General features: G+C 36.5%; 1 protein-coding gene across 1 annotated transcript; it reads right to left on the bottom strand.

The window, feature by feature from the left end:
- Window positions 1–2491: 2491 nt before the first annotated feature.
- Window positions 2492–18770, bottom strand: LOC103769222 (disks large homolog 1-like; the record flags this gene model as incomplete). Its single annotated transcript, XM_008936399.1, has 8 exons — window positions 2492–3690; window positions 6459–6550; window positions 6923–7032; window positions 9938–10110; window positions 10351–10452; window positions 12201–12251; window positions 15246–15287; window positions 18671–18770. Coding segments are annotated over 8 exons (777 nt in total), but the record flags the coding sequence as incomplete, so codon positions are not given.
- Between the last annotated feature and the right edge of the window lie 4304 nt (window positions 18771–23074).

The raw sequence follows: 23074 nt of genomic DNA on the forward strand, positions 1-23074 counted from the left end.
GTTTTAAAGAAGGGCCAGCACAGCTTCTCTCTCCCAGAGAGTAAAAACTCTGCTGACAACAGCTCTGTTATAAGCTGTTGTGACTTTTAAAATAGCTTTCACAGAGCAACACTCATTTGTGCTGCCCTTTTCTTTATCTCTCATTAGTCAATGAACTGCAGCTGCCTGTAACAGTTAGTTAAAAGCCATTTAGTGCTGCTGTGCTCTGCTGACAGCCGTTTCCCAGCTCAGCACTCAGCTACCAGAACAAGAAGGGCTGTGTACTGCCATGAATCCCCATACACACTTCATTACCATCTTCTACCCAGAGCATGCACCAACAACCCACCCCAGGCATCCTTCAGAGAGCCGTACCTCCAGTAATGCCATGTGGGTGCTTTCAGAAGTTAGTTACTTAGCTACTTGCCTGTCATTTGGCCAGGCTGCTAGCTTTAACACCTACTAGCATCTGTAAGAAAAAACAGCTCAGTTTAAGTCTATTAATTGCTATTTCAAGTTTAGAACTTAAAAAAAATTAGATAATGACCCCTCCAGACCTACCTCTTAAACAAAACCTTATGGATGAACTCTGATTCTTGACTGCCTAGACCATCTGGAATTAGTTGTCCCTTTATTGTCTACAATGCTAAAGAATGACCTGACACCACTGGAGTCCTTCCAAATTTCTGGAAGGATTCATTATTCGGATCCTTCCTGTGCCCTTCCTACTGGCCAGATTAACCTCTCAAGCCCCCTGATGCTTGCAATGAGGCTTACATAAGACTGATGCACAGTCCTAGCACCAGTTGCTTAAGACTGCAAAGGCAGGATAATAAGAAATTAGTTCAGTACCAGGCCTCTCCTATGGTGGTTCCCATCCTCTGTGGGAAAAGTTCAGAAGGTAGTGGAGCAGCCTGTATCAGCAGGTACAGGAGACCTATTCTGAATGCAGCCCCCTCCAAACCATCACACGAACACAGTTCATGACAATTTAGCTCATTTTTCTCCCTTAATTGTAACTTCAGGAGTATATATGCTTTAAGGAGATATTAAATCCCTTAACCTAATTTTCAGCAAAATTTAGCAAAAACAACTGCAAAGGAAATTATTAATATAACTTAAAATAATGAGTGCCTGAGATACTACATCAAGCATGCTTCTAGATAGCAGTTACAAACAGTTGGGTTAGCAGGCAGGGAAGGCAAAGGAGACAGCCCAGAGTCCTCTGGGTTTTCTTGATGTCAAACCTGTTTTCACTCTAGCATGACAACCATGCAAGGTAAGTACTGTGGGCTTCAGCCTGAGTGCAGCATTCAGTGACACCTGGCTGGTACATGCTGAATGGTCTATGAAAGTTGTTCAGACACTCTGATATATGAAAGAGTAATTCCTCACCTATCTACTCAGCTGAACAGGACTCTTCCTGATGGGTTAAAAAAAAAGAGGTCAGTGAAAAAAAGGTGTACACAATATAGAGATCTCAGATGTTATTATGGTTTGCAGATTTGCTAGCTGAGATTCAGATACTTCTGTTTTTTTTTAAGTTGGTCTGTTTTGAGATGTCTCACAATACACCTCAGATAATCAGTCACTTTCAAAGGAGCAGACTACTGTACACTCTTAGCTTCTTTAAAAATTTATAACGTTATTTATCAAAAGCTGCATCAACCTCATACACCTTGCACTTCCACAGGCAGGAATCTCAGAAGGACAGCATACCAACTTCACAAATCTAGAAAAACAAAAATTTTGGGCCGTACAGCTTACACTTGCTCTAAGTCTTACAAGCATTCCACAGAACAGCAGCGGTATTTGCGTCCCAAGTTTAAACCTGCTTCACTAGCCCAAATCTAGTCACCAGTGCTGCTCTAATGCATGATTTTCATGTACAGTTTGAGTAAAATATTTGAAAATGCTACAAACACTTGTATTTCTTCTGATTAAAAACACACTTGACAAATATATTGTACAATAAAGTTTATTAGCTGTTCTCCTCTTTCTAACAAATGGAATGGATAGTGTTGATAGTTCTTTACAAACCAAAGCTGATTTGGTTGTGTGACTGCCCTGGGACTGCTGTGAGTACATCCCTCTTACAAACAATCAGTTTCAAACAAGCAATGGCAGGTACCAAATAATACGGGAATCAGAGAATTTCATTAAAGAAGGTAGTTGCATGTTTTGGTACAACGCATTTCTAACATTCAGCACAGAAGTTTGTGCACTGCAGGTGGAAGATCTTGTGCCGATGCGATCCGAGATGAGCATGTACAGAGAAATAAAATGTACTGGTGACTCTGAATTCTCCCTTTGGTTAAGACATGCATATTACAAGGGCGGGAAGGGTGGGGAAAACAAACACCTGAAATTCCATAGAAAAGAGGAGAACTTGCATGTGGTTTTTTTTTTTGTTTCTTGTAACTAATATTCCCTGGACTTAATGCCCAGCCACCACAGCCCATTTGATTTCTCATGATTAAGGAAGGTAAATTCTAATTTGTATTTTTATTCAAAACAAAAAGCTAGGAGTAGGTGGTAAAAGAAAAATATATATTTTATATATATATATTTATACGTGTGCGCAACTATGTAAAGAAAATAATTCCCATAGTTACAGAGTTTAGTTAAAGAAAGTTTAATATATATATATTTATTATAACAAAATAGGCAGTTATTGTGGGTAAAATATTCATTAAAATCTGACCCCTAAGAACACACACATTTTTAGGCTATGAATCATTCTCTCATTGCCCTAACGACCATCTCTGCAGCTGTTTTCTGTATTACTGCCAATGGAAATTTGGCATTCCTCTGAAAAATACAAGGTTTCCTAGCACCTAAACATATTTTAGGCTCAAAAAGTGTGATGACCATCATCTATAAACAATTTCTGTAAGACACTATAAATAGTGTTTCACGAGGAAGATTAAAAACATTACACATCTTTGTCCCTAGCAATTTTATTGGCAAAAAATGAAAAAATAGATTATAAGAATATCCATATGAAATTATGAAAATGAATATCCCTTAAGGAGTAGTAATGGGAGCTAATGAAAATGTTAACTCAAAATTTGAAAGTTTTTTTTCTAACTGCCTGGAAAAAAAAAAAATACTGTGAGAATAGAATTTAACTTGGAAAATAAAACTTGAAACTGATCGCCCTGACCAAACCATGCTATTAAAGTTAAGCGTGCAAAGTTACTCATGATTCACAACTTCCTTGAATACAACTTTTCTTTCAATTGTTATGAAATTTTAAAAGAATGTCTATAAAGCTTTTTTGAAAAATCTTTGAAAGTTACTTTCCCTTAAACATTAAGGAATTTTACCAAGCAATTCCCTCCCACCCCCACCCCAAACTAATAGCTGGTCAGGCCATTCCACTGTCATGTTTGAAAAATGGCAAACCAACAACACACAATAATACAAATTATTTAAACTAAGAGAGACACCAAATGTAAAGCATTATGGGAACTGCAGATTGTGACGGTTAGGGTATGAACCACGCCGGAAAGAACTAGAGGCAGGCTCCACTGGAAGGGCTCAAGAGTTGTCAGATGGAGTAGGTGATGTCAGTTAGAAAATGAAAAATAAAAATCTGTTTTCATAATTTTTCCTTTGCTGGAACCCAGATGTAAGGCCCAGACTGTTCCTCTATGATCTGTTTCACTTGGTTGTAGATTTCTTCCAGTGTGTCTCCTTGGACAATAGCTGCAAAACATAACGTGGCAATCAGCAATCACCCTTCCCAGCTCTGCACAGAAACAAAGGTGTTCCAAGCCAAGCTACTCTTTCTTCTCAGAGTGGCAAGAGGAGTTTAGATTGCTGAAGGGACAGACACCCACTGAGATTTCTGTGCTGGAGTGAAGCAGGCTGTTGATGGCACTGTGGGACACACAAGGTGCCATCTTTCCCCGCTCAGAGCCTTGGGAAGTGGTTTTCACTTCACTACAAATACACACATAAAACCCTAAAACTGAGCCTTTTTTTTTCTTTTCCTAACCACATATTAAGAGTTTGCCCGAGTCAATTTGCATCATCCAGTACTCTTTTTGGTACAATTTTTGTGTTTCCAACACAACAAAGCAAGACAGAGTACAGTCAGCCTAAGCCAGGTGTGTTGTAATGCAGACTGGTGGTCTCCTCAGCTGGACCCTGAAACTTCCCCACAAGGCTGGCTGCCCTGGGGGTACCTGCCTGTGAGCACTGCTTTTGCTTTTGGCCAAAAAGAGAAGGAACTCATGGAGTTGGTTGCCCAGCCAATAGATTCAAGTTTTCTAGTTGATGGGCTTCCTTATATAGTTAAAACAAATTCAGATGATGCAAGTTAGATATAATATCTCCAAGGCTAGGAAATAATCAGAAACGAGCGAACACGGATGTGTTCTGGCATGTGAGAGTAAAGAATGGTCTGGTGAAAATCAGGATTAAGTTTGAGCTGTCCTTATCACACTTCAGTCTGAAAAAGCAATCACTGTGAGAGAGAACTTCTTTTTAATTGGGTTTACCATCTTAGAGCTGATAATCAAAGAAACAAAGTTTAGCATGAAAGATAATTCTGGAGGCTGACTAGACTCACTCTTTTGTGCATTAATATATTACTGCTGCTTCCAAGCTTCACCTTGATGCAAATTACTCTCTTTTTATTCCTACTCATCATTCCCATTTCTTAAAAACTTTATCCCTATCTGCACTTAGTCCCTGTAGAAAGAGGATGTTCAATTATTATAGGTCAAGTAAAATGTGCACAGCACAACAGTGCATTAGAAAGACTTAGAAGTATCTTTACAATGCAAATAGCCATAAGCTTCAGCATCTGACTTCTCTCCAGCTCTGTTTAACCACACCTCTTCCAAAGCTCAATGCCCTCAAATCAGAAGATGGATGGGCTCCTCATGTGCTTCAGTACAGAGTTTACATCTGTTTAAACTTAATCTGTTGATGAAGTTGATTTCAGTTACCCTAGATGATGTGGTATTTTTTAAAGAGATTAGGGAATGTTCACACGATCTGTTTTACCACCTGACTCACATGGGTGAAAGTCTCCAAACTGTAAGTAGTAACAGGGATTTGTAATGTCTTCAAGTATCTCACACAGGTTCAGAAGAGGATTTTTGGCCTGAACTGTATTATCAAGCACAGAAGTCTGACTGTTGCCTTGTTCCTGTGTCAACAAGTCTTATACTTCTGAGAAGAAACATGGTGCTGAGCATTAGGGCACTTCAGAAGGTCCACAGGTTTTTGAAGGATCTTGTATTAATTTCCCTTGTCCCTTAATTTCCTGAAAAAGCATCCTATATAATGCCCAGAGACAGCCTGGGAGAATACCAAGTACTAATTAAATATTCAATTAGTATCTATTAAAACAAATTAAATTGTTTCCCGAACAACAAATGTGACACATTTCCAAGTTGTTTGGCAAAGGTCCCTATAATAGGAAGAATTTGCAATATCTGTTGAGAGTCCCATAACTTTCTGGGTGCAGGCAGGTAGAGACCTACGGGAAGAGTGGGAGAGCAAGATGCTGCACTAGGATGAACTGATAGCTGCAAGGCAGTGAAGAGGGAGGGAGGCAGACAAAAAGGGATGGACTCAAGTTGTTCACTGTGTAGGTAGCACACAATGTAGAGAACAAGGCAGTGGGGAGACTGGGACAGGGAGCTGACTGGTTCCTCTGTCTTTCTCTGATGTGAAGCCACCACCCCTTCCTGTGTCTCTGCCCAGGTGGAGCAGCCTGTTGCATTCACAGCTCTGCCCACATAAGGTGCGGAAGGAGGATCTGGGAAAAGGGGTCACGATTCACAGAAAGGAGGTGAATGGGGCAGCAAAGAACAAAGCACTGCAAACAAGAACATATTAGGAAGGAAAGGTGTGAATGTCTATCTAGGACAGGAATAGGGAAGGCTCATTTGTGTACTCCTGAGGATCCTGACTTGTCAATCTCCTCTTACTTCAAGCCACAATGCAGACAATTAGCACAGTTTAAGTGCTTGCAGCCTATCCCTTGCTGTTACAGTCAGGTCCATGGCAAACACAAATGTTATTTGCCAAGTACCATAATGCTGTAGTGCTCAACTTCCAGAGGCTTAATTAATTACCATTATTCTTTACTTCCTGATTTAAATTAAATGGAAATTAATAATTTTTTACAGGGAACTTTGCTGGGCAATCTCAGCTTTGCAAATATAAAACTTTAAGTGTACAATGTATCAAGGCAGACACCTACATTATAATACCTAGGAAAATGATAGAAAGTATCACAGTTTTTAAAACCAAAATTAAACTCCCAGTAAATTTTTGTACATTCTGATCAGCCTGGAATCAGTGTAGAGGTACTAAGGCAGCTCTATACCTCAAAACAATCACAGATGAGCTGGAGAACAAAGTTCAGCCTTATCTCAGTGCTGAGGCGATTACTATTTTAAAGCAAGCAATAAAATCCCAATGCTGCTAAGGGAACAATCCCAAGCAAAACACACCTGTGAAGTGTTCAGTAAATTCTTGCTCCAGTTTCATAGCTCTCTCAAACGTCTTCCTGGCTTGCTCTTCCGTTAAGCGTTTATTCATTTCCCTGAAATTGAAAATGTTATACACTTTAAAACTACTACCAAATACTTGGAGTCTTTTTATAAGGTTTTAAACTGTTGTCTGAGTATTTACTCTAGTAAGAGGCAGTCTCCTAAATGACACACATAAGCAAAGACTGTAGCAGGAGAGAGTTGTTCTGACACTACATTGCATAGAATTGAGCACAATGACAACGGTTCCCAAATAGGTTAATCTGGATTAGCAATCCCTTCTAGAAGTCCCTAGAAATTAAACTCAGGATATAAAATATTGTTTAAAATGCAATTACAATTGTCTTCACATGACTTGCAGTTGGCTTTTCAAATACAGTGACAGTTTCAAACAATTTAGCCTGAAGCACTTTCCTTTTACTCACATGATATTTTCCACTGTTTTGGGTTTAATAAAAATGGAGATTGGGTACAGCTGGGCAATCTGCAACCTTTTGATCGCATTACCAGAAACGTCAAGAATGCAATGTTTACCCTAAAAAGTGAGAGAAAAGGGAAAATGGCACTAAGCAAAGTTTAAGTCACAGGTACACACAGCTTAGTAATTTAGAAAAACATGTCTCCGCTGAAGCCAACAAAACCAGAGCATTTGCATCAACGATGTTATGATTTCATCGCTTTAACGCAAGGTCCCATAATGCTTCTGTTGGGATCATGCATTATTTGAGATGTTCCTGACCCTCCTTCCTTCCTTTCTCCACCAGAACTTGCAGCCCAATCAACAATGCAGAATCATCCAGTGGAACAGCTGTACTTCAACCACACCACCAAAATGTTGTGGGTTTGTTTTGGTTTGGCATTTAAATTTTCCTTTTTAATAATTTGGGGATTCTTTAGGGAGATGGCCATAACACAGATGCAGTTTGGAGAGGAGCCAGATGACTTAACAGGCATACCCGAGGGAGTAATCACCCCTGATGGCATGAAAATATGCCACCCTCAGAATTTTTTAGATGGAACTTAATACAAGCACAATACACTCCTCCCCTCAGGTACCACAGAGTAGAATACCAAGTTTGAGATGGTGAATGCAATTTATTTGGGCTAATAATTTTTTCACCTCTTGAGAAACAAATATAACTTAACCACTCTTTTTCTCAGGTCCAGTCCATGGATCTGGATGTTGGCTAGCATCACTTAATAAAGGTGTTTGTAGCAAAATATTTTACTACACATGCTGTCCTGTCTACATCCTTCACATGGTTTCTCTTTTAATGTGGCACAAGCTCTGGGAATTGAGAATTAAGAGCACCACCTGATCCATTTACTTTTTGGGATAAGACCCTTAGTATTCGCTGTGTTTGGCCCAATAATTATGCAAGGTGCCAAAGGATATGGGGCAAAAGGTGGAGAACTAGATTGCCAGCACAGTACCTGTGCTGGACCTTATGGAATATAACTGTGACAGTTTATTTCAAATCAGTAATGAATGTGCATTAACAGTGGCCTCAGACAGAGATTTGCAAGCTGCTAGTGATTCCAAAGAGAAAAGGCTATGAAAATTCCTCTCAAGTGAAGATTTGGAAGGCAAAGAAAAGAAATCCAAGTACATTACACAATTGTGTGTCATCCAGGAAAGCTATTTTGCTCTTTGCACAGTACATTTAAACAGTATTTTTCATGCTTTTTAGTTCCTTACTTGCACTGCATCTGTTTGAGAAACAGCACAGCACTCGGTGCCTTTTACAGCTGCCAAATAATGACATAAAAAAGCAGCTTTTGCTGTGCCCACTACAGGTACGGAAATGAGAGGGACAGAGATCAGCTGGATGCATGGGCAAACAAACACAATTTAAAGCCACTCCAAAAGTACTGCTTCTGGTACTTTTGGGATAGTAGCAGTCGCTTCTCTTGTGTCTTCCCCTAAATTTATAATAGAAAACTTGGAAACAGTCTTTTGTATCCCAGTAACAATCCTCAGTAATAAAACGCACTGAAAAGACACATCTCTTAAGCAAGATGGAGATAAATACAAGGAAGGAGTAGCCCCAGATTGATCAGTTTGCAGTCCTGTCACGATTTTGAGGTCAAGTGCTGAAGGACAGGCCGTTGTTTCCCAGAAAAATAATGTTAGCTGGAACTGAGAAATTGCTGCATCTACACAAAGTCCCACGGTGCCTGTGCAAGAGACTTAATAGCACAGACATCTGGAAATACTTTGTGTCAGTTTATAAAAGATTCCTAATCATTCTGCACATTACTAATCCCACGAGATGGGCAAAAGAACTCAGCCAATTTCAGGTCTAGGATGGAAATGAAAGATTCTATCTGTGCTACCAGGTGAAGCAACTGCCAACAGGTTCATAATGCTTAAGCTCTACAATAAATAGTTTCATAATTTAACCACATACAATCGTTTTACAACTTCACTCAGCCTCCCATACAAAGCACTGCTCATTTGCCTTAACAATTTTGTAATTACTTTTATATTCTTTACTTTTCTCACTATATACCATGTGGTTCGGTTCTTTTCCATAGGGTGAGAAAGACAGCATTAGAAAACTTCATCACATGAAGCTCACCATGTTTACCCTGGTTTGGGTTCCAGTACATTAAATCCCCAGAAATAACAACACCCATTTGGCCAAAACGGTCTCCACTGTTTTCCAGGGGACTAACCACACTCCTGTCTCACATGCGTTAACTGAACTTACCCTCTGCATGTCTGGAGAGAAAGTGCTCACCATTGCTAGTTCTAACCTAGAAAACAGCTCTTTCTTCTTTCATACAGATCAGATAACATTGTCTACTCTAAATGCACCATGTTTGCAGGCAGTAGAACAACACCCATCAACCTAATGTGGAACTTTGCAAAGAACTTTCAAGAAAAAGTTTTCTTAGAGTTAACAAGAAATAGTTTACTAAAATCTGTTCAGGATAAAAACAGTAAGGAAAGTCTTCAAAATGTAGCAGTAGTTATGGAAAAAGTCTTTCTAAAATTGTGTTTATTTACTCCTTTCCCTTTGTCAGCTAAATCCATGAAGGGCACAAAGAATAACATTTTCAAAAGTTCTCTTTTGCACAGGTCTATATCAAACGGATCATCATGAATTGACTCTGCCATCACTACTCTTTTATGATCTATGTATGTGAGCTAGGCTAATCAGCCTGCAATTCCAATTATTTATTCATTCTTTTTTTATAACAGGACACGAACTATGGTTGCTCTTTTTCCATAATTTAATCATGATGCTTTAATTACTCCAAAGCTGCTTTGTTTCCCTGAATCTATTTGTGACAGTGTACTTTGTTTCTAGTTTTGTACAAATTCCTTCTAACGTCAGAGGGCTCCTAATGACTTCTTGCTATTCTTGTCTTTTCCCCTGTCAACACAGTCAGATAATCACCTCAGTAAATGAAAGTAACTGGCACGGATTTACCTTTTCTGCTACTTCTCGCACTGATTGGACACTTGTTCCATAAAGATGATTGTTGTACTGGCCAGCTTCAATGAATTTGTGATCCTGAATATCCTTCTCCATTTGCTCTCGAGAAGTGACAAAATGGTAATCACGTCCATCCACCTCATAATCGCGCTTTGGTCTAGTAGTATCTTTAAACATAAACCAGTAATTTTTAAAGCAAAACAAAAAACAGTGACTTTTCCCCCCTACAATATTAAAAAATAATCTGCCATTTATAGGACAAAAGTTTCACAAGCAAAGAGATGACTGACAGTTAAGACAGGTCTATAAAGTTTAGACAATTTATTAACTTATTTTTATCTCATCTATTAGGAAGATAAACAGAAAAAATATCATTTGGAACTGCTTTAGTATTTGCTGAGACTTACGTGGAACACATGAGCCAAATTTGTCTGGAAATTCTGAGATAAGATCATCATTTATTCTGTCCTTCATGGGTCCCAAAACAATCACAGGTCGCGTGTAACTGACTATTTAAATGTAAAGGAATAACATCAGTTACATTTCAGTATGATTACTAACTTCTACAGTTCAGCAAAATAAGCTTTATTACATGGCAATGACTTTAATACCTAAAAGAAAACATACTCCTAAAGAAAAGAAAACCATGTGGAAGAAAATAAGTCTATTAATAATGTAGTGACAGTAAGATGTTAGATCTTCACTCTCAAATTACTGTCCTGGGTGACTGAAGATGAATCTTAAATTATGAAATCTTTGGGGAAAAAAAAAAATTCTTTTCACAAAGTAACATCCTTCATTCTAATGAAAATATATCTGATTATAATGCAAGAACCATGAAGACTATAATACCTAAGTATCTTTGCATTATATATAATTTCAGCTGTGTAAATTTTAATTTTAGGTTCAATCTGTCTTTACTGCACAAATAAATCCAAATTGACTAAGGCTGGACCTATAAAATATATTTTGACTCTCAGAACCATTTCCTTTCTAAGGTCTGAATACATTAATAAAAGGAATGCCTTGGACCCAGTAACTGTCAAACTATTCATCTAATAACAAAAATCCATATCCCTTAAGCTAAAGGGTGGCCCTATCAGTGTCCCAAGCCCAAGTACCTTTAAATCTCTTTTGGTTATCACAGTTCTTAATTCCTTTGGGCTTCTTAAAAAACCTAAAACCAAAAAATTACTGTGGACATGAGTTAACGGACAAATGCAGATAACATGCAGGGATGTACTACTGCTTCTAAGCAAAAGAACTAGGTGCTGGTTCTCTTATGGCTTTCCCCATACTTTGTTAAGACTCGTAAAAGGAATTACAGTCAGGTATTTAAATGCCAAAGCACTTGGCATTTAATGTTTAATCAATAATTAAGACTCATTCAAATCTTTTCAGCCTTGACATTCATTCACTTGGTATTACTATATATAGTATATTTACTTCAACTGCCACCTTATTTGATATCAAGGACAACCCTTCTACAGATTAATTTACAAATATGAGCTGTGTATCAGATGATGTAAATCAATCATTAGCGCCTGTGCTTGAGATTGGGGAAATGAAAATTCTTATCTATTATACACAGTGGAGCAAGATCAAGAGCAAGGTGAAAAGGAAATTATAGCATCCCATTGAAAATCAGAGAAAAGCATTTTATTTAAATGCATGGGTGAGAAAATATTTTCTCCTATCAATTTCCTTTTTTTTTTTTTTTAAGGTTTTTTTTTTTTTTTTTTTTTTTTAGGTTTTTTTTTTTTTCTTCCAGGGACAGGGGGGGAGTAATGACTTGGCAGTTGCTAAGCAAGTCAACCATATAAGAAGGCTATACAGAAATGGGAGACTGCTATGATTTAGAGACATTTCAATTAAAGCTTACTAAACAGACAAATGATCTATTGACACAGTTTGGTCTGTGACAGAAAAAAAGAACTGCAGCAGTGAGAATGCCCAAGCAATATATAACAGAATAAAGCTATAACTTCTCAGGTTCACAAAGACAAAAATATTAAGCATACCATACTTTCCCTATGCAATGTAAGTCACATACTGTAAGTTAAGTAGCACACCTTTGGATTTTGCACTAAGTTAGCAATTGCATTCAATAATTCGTGACTTTTTGCTTTATTCATTTGAATGAAGGTGACATGTTCAGAACAGCGACAAACTATCATGGTGCTCAGTACATAAGGGCACACGAAGCACTCTGATAATTCAGCTGATGCTTATTTTATAATGAGCGAGCTGTACAAACCTTCTTGTTGATTGACTGGTTCATACGACAAGACATATTCCTCTTGGCCACCTAAAATGTAAATGCAAAGACAGATATATGTATTTTTTTTTCTAGACCAACATATTTAAACTGAGTCATTCAAAGATCTATAATGATACAGACATTCCTGAGGAATATGCATTACAACGATACTGATGGAGGACATTTTTCAAGAGCGATGAATTATAAAACTCACAAAGATAAGCAAAACACAAAATTTTAAAGCATAAGACACGTAACAGTATAAATAATTTCCTGGTTTATGTTAGCACGTCAAGCTGACATCAAGCACAAGAAGAATTTTGAAGCATTACTGAAATGCTCTTACGTGTTTCCCTGAATGAAATGCATGCATGCTATCATTCACTGCTAGAGGCAATGCCACCCTCATCATGAACATTCTCAATCCTTTGAAGTCAGCATTTACAATAATATTTTTCTATACTTATACAGGGCTGACAACCATGTATGTTAAGCTGTACATATCTTCCATTAACTTTATCATGAAGTGGCATATTTATAAACATCTTCAATCCCCCTAATTCTAAAAAAACCCCAAACCATTATGATTGTATATACTAAGTAGCTATTATTTTATTAATGACATTCTAAACCCAAAGTTGAAAACAGAGAATGCTTTGTATTGTTCTCAGCTCCAGAAAGCACATCAGCAGTGAATGAAACTAAAATAACTGAATTTAGATCTTTGACAGCTGCAGGCTTTTTAAATGTGAAAGCATCTGAAATATACCTCAGTTGCCATCTCTCTAAAACATTATTTCTAGTCTAACAAGGTATCTCTGAGTAAGATTTCTTCCAATTAAATAACTAAAAATTAACTCTATGACAGCAGAAAAATTCTAATTCTGAAGACATAATCTCAAATTTTATGACATTACTATGAACTTCGAATAAAATACAATCCTTCAATAGCTCACTTGTGTAATTTTGGAACTTTCTTTGGAGTTCATAAGCCATACTTGTAACAGGCAAAGGAACATACCCATACTATACCACAGTTATATAGAAATAGATGGCAGATGATAGCTTTTCAAAAATTCATATATTGCTTATATATATATTCTATATTTCATAGAAAATGCCATTGATACTTTATAACTAAAATTTATAATTTGAAACATTTCTCGTATTTGCAATAAATTTGCATTCAAACTGTATTACAATAATACACAAATCGACATTATAAATTTTTAAGTTATTGCAAGTGAGGAATACCTTAAGACAGCCACAAAAACATGCAACCTGTGTATTTTAATATCTCAAAAAGTAACTCATGCAAATGAATTTTAGAAGGACAGTATATACTTTCAGAACCCCCTTTAGGCTAGGAAGAGGAATCACCATCAACTCATCTAGGAAAGATCCAGCTCACATGTAACTAGATACCTCTTTGGAGAAGTCACATTACTTTAAGGTCAAAAATTAGTTAAGCAGAAGAGATAATAAGAAGTAAAAAGCATTCCCTGATTGAGGGCAAAAAGTATATATTGTCGCTGCTTTTCAATAGTTTGGAAAAATGAATATTAATAGAATGAACCTTTTGAACAACCGTACTCATCTGTAATCAAGATAACTTTCATATTAGACAGCAGTAAGGAGAAATTAAAAAAATATTTTAATAAAAAGTGCTTGGAATTACACATTCAGATAAGCAAATCTGTGACACTCATAACAAAATCAGGGCTTCTCAAGTAACAACAGAGTAAAAAACTAACTGGTAGTACCAATAAAAAGCTTTAAACACAAATAAAAGCCAGCTCTGAGAAAAACCTTGGGAGGGGGGATGCAGGGAGAGAGGAAAGCAGCAAATTTATAAAGCAACAGTCAGGATTAGATAGTTTTAATGATGTGGCATTAAAAATGGTTAAAATTTTTAAGTTGGTCAAAGGCAACTTCCATACGGGCTCAATTTTGTGCTGTTCTCAAGAGAGGTTAAAGCCTCTCCCAACAGATTTCTTTTCAATTACAATCTACGAAATTGTTAGCATTTTATATACAAGCATAAATTCTCTCTTTGGGTGTAATCATCTGGCAGAAAAAAATGTGGGTTATCACCTCTGATAAGATCTACAGCTTCCAAACAGATATTTGTTAATGAACCGCCTTCTTTATTACCCTAAGATAAATGACATTTGTTTCTGAAGTGCCCACCATACAGTTATCAGGCAATCACGGCCTGATCACTGAACCACCCAGTGTCACACTGTGTGACTTTCACTGTTCCTTCTTTTGATATTCCTCTCCAAATCCTCAGCTTTCACCGCCTGCTCTACACTGTCTTCAGAGAGAGAGAAAGAGAACAAGCATGCATGCCTAGCATGCTAAAACTGACTTCAGCACTGAATGTGTGTCGTATGCTTTGAAGTCAATTCATTGGAAGCCCCCAAACTTGACAAAATAGATAAATGAAAGCAGAAAGCAAGGGTAAATATATGTTTGCTTATCTTTGCTTTCCTTAGAAGTATAGCCACATTACACCTGAGTATCAGTCGCAAAAATTTTAGATAGTTATCGCATTAACAGTCTACACAGTTTAGTTATGCTTCCAGTGTTAAGCTCAACTACATTTACTTGTCAGCATTACATTTACTTATATAAAATATAAATAAATTATATTTACATTACATTTTAATTTGTCAGCATTATATTTATATTAGGTTTTAGTAAGTCCCGCTAGCTCGCATAATTAAAAAAAAAAGAAACACCAAAACAAAACAAACAGTAATAGATTCAAATTAAGCTGAACTAAGAAAAGTATAGATCACAACAAAAATATCCATAAATGAGGTCGGCATGATTCTCTCTAGTCAGTTTGTTAAAAGCAAAGGACAGACACAGCACAATTTGCAGTACTCACCAAACACATGAATATGGATTTCACCTGAAGGTGACTGGGAAGTTCTATTTAACATGTAAATACCCAGAAAAGACAGACAAACAAAACCAAAGAAAGAGCTACTAAACAAAGGTTCTAAATAAACAAAGAACATAAAAAACACTTACGGTAACTACTTTCACTATCGCTGGCATTAGAGGTTACATGCTCTGAAATTGCAACACAATGGAAAAAAAAATAAGGAACATACACTAATGGCATGAGTCCAAAAGAAAGCAAATTGACACAAAATAATCCAGATGAAAGACAATACTAATATCAAAATGGTGAAATCAATACATACTGCATATAAAAGTTTTAAGGTACTTCTCATAGCTCTCTGGATCAAGCTTAATTTCATATGAAAGGAATTGATGTTAATAAAAAGAAAAACATTAAATAGCACATTGAAATAAGATTACGAAAAGTACGCTAACCTACAGTTCACGTGTAATCCTGAAATTCTTATATTTTCACTTAAAGATTAATTTTGTAGTGCAAGCACTATGGGAATACGCATTTCCACTGCTATGCAGGCAATTTATTATTTGAAGAGTACTGTAGCAGAAAATATTTCCTGCAATATAGTCCAGTATAGTGTAGCACATTCAATAATTCAGACACCTTCCTATGGTAAATTAAATAGTTTTCTTGAAGTGCAATGCAGAATTAAGATTTCCTTCCCTTCCCTCCCCTCCCAGATCATCATAATACTTTAGTTTTCAAAAGCTCCTGACTTCTATTCTGGACAATCTATATTAATTTCATGCCTTTTGCATAGTAAACAAAATACTTTGGTAGCTACAAGGTGTTTACATTTACTTTTATAAGCTATGTAACAGCATTAAATATGTCTATGATAAAACATAACTGAAGAATTTCAGGCACCAATCTATTGTTACCCGAACGTTCTACAGATCTCATGAACAAACATGAACTTTGATATTGCTGAACTTTACTGTAAAAATTTTCATGCCACCCAATGAGTATGTCTATTTGTAATGAAAACCACTAGCATTCACAGGTTAAGACTGCATAAAGAAGTTTATGTTTGACCTATACAAATTAAATGCAATTAATTTGAAATTATGTACTTAATTGCATGCATACAATAATACATATTGTTGTCATGAGAAAGCTTTTTAAAACATTAAATTCACTGTAGTTTCTACCCTACAAGATTGAAGAGAAGGAACAAGATGACTCTAGATGTAACAGTATAGTTATGAAGCAAGTATGCTTCTAGTGACTAACTAACTTTTTCAGAATTTAATCATAATATGTAAACTAATTAACTTTTTAAAATGCTTTTTTGGATAAAGTGAACTAATATCTTTAAACCAAAATCTTTGGCTAGACTGAGCTCCCTCATTTCATTCCTGTGCAGGAAAAAAAGACAAATACTTGCTCATGTTTGTAAGTACCAGCAAACTTGATCTACTTCCATTTCATTTACTTGTCTCGGAAAAAGAATGTCCACATTGGCATGGAACAGGCATGTAGTGATATTTCAAAGCCTCACTGCAGAGCATGAAAGGGGGATGTTGTAAATTGAGTACACAAGTATTACACTAGTCTGATAATGGGCACAACTGGTGAACACATAACACCTAAAATGCCAGCAAGAACAGCAGTCCTGCAAAGCCCAAGGAACGCAGCTCACAGTAACTGTGGTAAGGCAGTTTCAAAAACTCTGACTGTGGTGAAAAACAGGCTAGAAGCTTTTCATTCTTGTAACAGAATGACCTAGTGACACTTCTGGACCATATTAGGAAGTCTAAACTAGGTATGATTGTAAGGCCATAAAGGCTGCTTACGATCTGCTCTAAATCATAAGGCCATAAGGGTCACTAAGGTCTTCTGCTTTAGACCAACAATTTCCTTGAAACCATTTCATAAATGGAAAATTTATGCTATAGCTACTAGAATTTCTACTTCCTGGTTGAGGCCAACTATACCAGTACAACGTTTCTTACATGTAATTTTGGGAACACCATGCCTAACAGTTACACCCTGGGAAGAAATGTTATTTTTAATGGCCTTTACTCACATTTTGCTATTCCATAAATGCATGACAACGTGTAAGTTTAATAGATGTGATAAAAGCAAGATCAGGGCTATTTTTAATTTGTCATTTTCGTTCAGTGGTGATGGCTGTGTACACAAACAGATCTATTAAGAGTACTTTTAAAAGTACAAAAGATCAACTTCTGAATCTTACTGTATTCGAGTAATTAAGATGCATGCAAGAAATGCAACAAATGCTTATGTGTCTCCTCTATTAGCTACTGCCCCACCTGGTCTAAAAGCATCATAAGAGTTCAAATACATCAGAGAGAAAAACTCTCATGGCATTTGTTAAGCAAAGCTTGTTTGTTTCAAGTAGCTGTAAACATCAGTCACCTAGAGAGAGGACTGAAAACTGTAACTAGTTACAGTATTAAAGCAATGGTTGTACTATTACTGTAAAAAGCCATAGGTTATTTTTAAATAAATAAAACCATGAACACAAGACAAAATTGACAAAAAAACCCACCAAATTTAAAAACAAAGTACTATTAAGGACAAACAAGGACACGCTGGTAAGCTTCTGAACAAACAAACCTAATGTGATAGTCACAAGAACATAAAAGTAACGTGTTCCTGAAAGCAAAAAACCCTAGAACATTACAAACTAGAAGCAGCTCATGGATCATTTTTAGAGGCAACCTCCTTATGTCAGCAGAGCACCAGTCTCAAAGAGATCTGTTAGAAAAAAAAAAGTGGTAATTTTTCAGATGGAGGTTAAAATAACTTGGGATTATTTTGATCACTTACTCAGGCCTTTTGATCCCATGTCGTCAGGGACCTCCTGCAGAGTAGTCCCCAGAGGGCAAGCAATAAAAAGACAATCACAAAGAAAATAATTGTCAGTTATATATAATATTGGCGCTACGACAGGAGACAGTTCCCAGAACATCACAGGAGAAGATACATCTATAGGATTTGACCTGACTGGCACACGGTGTGTAATCAGTGATGCAAATGGCAGAGAACACAGTCTGAAGCAGGCCTGGTTGGAATTAGCAAACTCATTCAAATGCTTTCTGAGGAGACACTGGTTTTTAGTGCTGGCAAAAATTACAAAAAACAAGTAACCTCTCTTCATGAGGAAAATCAAATTGGAATGAACAACTGTGAGGAAACCAGTCTGAACAGACTGATCTGAGAAGCTGGTAAGCTCTGTTATACTTCGGTCCTGTGCCCTCTCCTCCAAGTGAGAAATTGGGAACCATCACTGACAGCACTGGAAGGCTGTTATCTCTTCCAGTTATGTACACACTGTTACTCAACAGTATTACCCAGTTTATTCCAAACTGGGATACTCTTGGGTTAAATTTTATTTTAACAGCAAACAAGTGGTTTTATTGATTTTGTAGATTGGTTTGTCATTGACACCTCGAGCTCATTAGCCTGTTGCAGCTCATGAAACTGTCTCCATGGTAACACCCTACTGCAATCTAGCAGGCCCTTCTACGTGTGCTTCGCTCTCCATCGAATGCCACATACTTACGGTCAATATCACTGGTTTCCTGCTCACTCTGGTCCTTGTTCTTGTAGAAGGGAAATTTTCGGGAAAAGAGGTTCTTTTTACGCTTGTCATTGAATGACTGCTGAAGAAGAGAAGGAGGGGCAAAATAAAGGATGTCTAATGTCTGTGTGAACAAAGGCCCAGACCAGCAGCTTTGTGGAAGCTGACTCCTATAACCACATTATGCAGTGCATATTTCAGGTTAACACTATCTTCTCAGCTCATGAAAAATAGAGATTGGGGTCACGGCTTTGCTCACACCCTCTGTATTTCACATGCTTACTGAGAGAACTGGTTGGCTGCTTCATCCTATATGGCCTGACCTGTATTTCACAAATTTAGGTTTGCTTGGTGGTGTAAAAAGATGGGAAAAGCTAGGCTGCTGTAAGATGGTCAAACCATAATGAACTCCAAGTCAATTAAATCACTATTATCTAATATAGAGGTTACAGTATTCAAAAAAAAACCACTGAGGCTTTACAGACGCTTTTGCAAACAGCTGACATTGTTACAGCACCCCAGAAGTATCTGCCAATGTTACCCACTTGCAAGGGCAAAAATGTAAATATGTTGATGACGACTACTAAATAACATATCAACATATCATGTAGTAAAGAAAAATTTAAGTTAAAAGCTGTCACTATACAATGCTCTTACGATAAAGCCAACAGTGAAATAAGAAAAAAGGAAGGGAAAAAAGAGTGTCTAAGCTAAAATACCCAAACAATAAAAAGCTCAACCCTAACTTGTATTTGCTTGAATCTTTCAGAATTGCAGTCGCTGCAAGTTCACAGAAACAAATTACTTTGCTCTGTGTAAAATCTGCACCCCAATACCAAGTTTAGTTTTCAAGGTACAAACTAATTTTTTTTTTTTACCATGGCAATTATTTTTTTCAAGGGTGCATTTATACAGAATTACCATGTGAAAAGCCCTGTATGTCCAAGGATTATGTTCAGCAACATTTCACACTAACTGCTTGTGTTGCTGAAGAATTTGTGCATCTCGGTTGCTGTGAAAGTCTCTAGAGTTGCCTATACAGAGGTACACATTCAAACACAAACCATTATTGTACTACTAAGTATGTCATCCTGTACGTATGTCTACAGGCATAACTAACACAGAATTTAGTAATATCAACCATGTCTTCTGCTGAATACATTATGTGACTACAGCATCTTTAATTTACTATGCCAATAAAGAAGGTCTGTGTACAAATAAAGCAGATATATTTTTCTTGCAATTATGCCCACGACTAGAACTAATACAACTAACTTGAAGTGAGTTGAAATTTCTTTTCATCATTAGACATAAGCAAATCATCTGACCAGTTGTGCCAAGACATGAAATTTGCCATGTTTTTGTCACTTAGTTTACAGAAAATCTATTACAGGAAGGATGGCAAATGTCAGAAAATGCCCAACTTGTTTTTGAGACCCTGTGCTGCAGGAAGACTGTTTCTAAGCCAAGCAGAGCCCCCGTACAGCAGGAAGTAATAAAACTTCCACAAAACCATTTTTTACAGCTGCTTAAATAAACCCGAAAATATTTACAATTCATACATTAAAGACTCTATTAACATCTATTTCTGTAATTTGCAGCCTGCTAACTTCGAAGTAATTGTCAGTCTTTAGTCAATGTGAGCTCATCTTCCTCTACTATATAAAACACAGTTACAAAAAGCTCCATTATCTTTTCTACCAGCATTAAGTATGGAATGAAATATAGTAACAACTAAGGGCCAAAGAGGACAGTGTTTTTTCAAGCAGTGGGCCACCTTCTTGGGTACAGTTACAAAACTAGCATTAAGCCTTCCTAAAGGGAATGCCTATAGTGTACCTCAAAATCTGCATTCTGCTACAGTGTTAACAATCCATCTTGTCCATCTGTTTTAACACAGAGTTGCTTGGCAATATCAGACACTGAAACACTCAGGGATATTTTCATAACCATTGTTTAAAAAAAAAAAAATTTTAAATTACCAGGTGTTAAAGAGGCACATGGTACCACAGGAGCACATCAGTGAGACTGAGCCCTGGAAATAGCAACCCTGTGTTAAGTTGGAAGGCCATAAAACCTTTAACTGGCTGACATCTGTGTTCGACCAGAACTGTCATTCCACTGTGAGAACTGGTAAATTATCAACCTGACATATGGACAAAAGAAGTGGTTTCAAGCCAATCATATGCTTGCAGAAACCAGTCTTCATGACAACATTTTAGGTTATGGTTCTCCTAACCTTTATCTGAAGTCAACAAGTCATTGCAACTGATTTCCCATAACCAGAAAGGTTAATATAATCTACAGAAAAAGGGCAACAAAGAAATACACCCAGAGGAGATCTGTGCTGAGTATACTGAAAAATACTTGTACCATCAATTTCAAACAGTGGAAGTCTCACATCTGTCAGACAAGTCCCTCAAATTTAGGCAAAAGAACAGTGGAAATAAATGTAACAAACCTAAAACCGTGCAGTTTAACTGAGGTGGTGAGACACCGCAATTTACGTAGTTAAAATAAAAAGGAATGGCAGATTTAATGTACTTCATAAAACAAATGGGGTTCTTCAATTTAGTTCTGAAAATATTTCATAACACTATTTTAAACTTTCTGTACAGTAGATCTTGCTGAACTAATATTTAAAGTTTTATATACTGCATGTATAATGGTCAGAGTCAGCTCCATTGCCAAAAAGAGAAAAATAAAAGTAATATTATACTGATTTTGCACAAAAGATTAGCCAAAAGATTATTTTTTAAAGATATCATGATTATAAAAAGCTAGACAGAATTGCTTATTAGTTGCAAATGCATAGTAACTGTATTAAATTTCTCATAAGCCCACTGCAAATCATAAACAGGCAATGTAAGCAAGAACATATTAAAACAGAAAGCAGCACAGAAAGTCGGATAAATGTGTATGTGAAAGGAACAAAAGATAAAAAATTAACCACTTCTGCTGTGTTTTGTTTTTTTTTTTTAATGCTTTTTAAGTTTCCTTAAAATGTAAGGACTATAGATTTTAATGGCTTATTCTTTAATATTTTAATGTAGAAAAGTTGAAGAATTTTACAAAGTTGGTATTTCAACCTGTCCATGAAGTATTGTCATACACAGACACAGGAAGGCACACAGCCCATAAAGACATGTATAGTGTAGACAACTGACTGGGAAAAATATCATCATGGCAAATACAGGAAGAATACTTTAAAGAGAAACCGTAATGTTAAAACATTTACAGCTGAAGCAGAAGACTGTGAACAGTGTAAGCATGTTTGCAAAATGAGATATCGCTGGAGAAGAAGAACTGCAGTTCTCTATCAATGGCAAGCGTAGTTGCTTTTCCACTCAGTATTCCATGCAGATCTCTGGTGCTATGCTAGGACACAGAGACTGTGCACTAACTCTGCTAGTGGCAAAATGCTACTTCAATTACACCATTAATTCAGTTAACTGTTTGCAGGTTTTTTGGCAGACAAAGGACAAAACCATGTAATTATCTTTCAAGGAACATGGCAACATTATTTTAATTACATGAAGTAATTTTTCAAAAGTATTTAAGCCACTGTCTTTATCTAACTTCTAAAAAGGGAATTCAAGTTATAAAAATAAGCAGGTTAAAAATTACCACGCCAGTCAATAACATTTTACTGCAATACCAAAATATGAATGCACCAAAACAAAAAAAAAAAACGCAAAAAATCCAGTGAATCCTCAAGGCAGTACTGTAATCTTTCATCAGAAAATAACAAGAGATATTGATTTCCTTTTAAACAAATACTTACAAGAAACCCTAAAATTTTCTTCATTAATAAATTAATCTGAAACCTTTGCCATGTAGCAGAGGGATGTACATATGGATTTGACAGTCTTTAAATGTCAAACTAATATTTCAGCATTAGTGCTATAAAAAAAATAATCACTATTTTGGAAATAGTTTCCTCAGGAGCTTAAAGCATCTCTCAGATTTTTAAAATTGCAACATATTATTACTTCAGAAGGCTCTTGCATCTAACATGCGCATATACCTCAGTCTTCAAATTACTAGCTATGGTAGAAATCGTGAAGTTGTGAAATTGTTTCTCAAATTTCAAAATGACCAAAACATTGTAAAAAAGCCTCATCCTCAAAATAAAATTAAAAAAACACTAAAATTGGCTGACTGTACCATTATGAAGTTACTGCAATTTCAGCTACAAACATTCCTATTACTACTTCAGTAGCTACACTGCTTTCTCACCACTTGTTCCCATCACATGTACTGGGATGGATTGTCTATCGTGCAGTGAACTGCACCAAAGGAATGACTAAAATGAAAACCAGGATATCTTTTGATTTGGGTTATTTTCTGTCTACCCTGGCTATTTTAGAATCATAGAATCCTTTA

Source organism: Merops nubicus, unplaced genomic scaffold (assembly GCF_000691845.1).
Source record: "Merops nubicus isolate BGI_N331 unplaced genomic scaffold, ASM69184v1 scaffold50842, whole genome shotgun sequence".
NCBI lineage: Eukaryota > Metazoa > Chordata > Aves > Coraciiformes > Meropidae > Merops > Merops nubicus.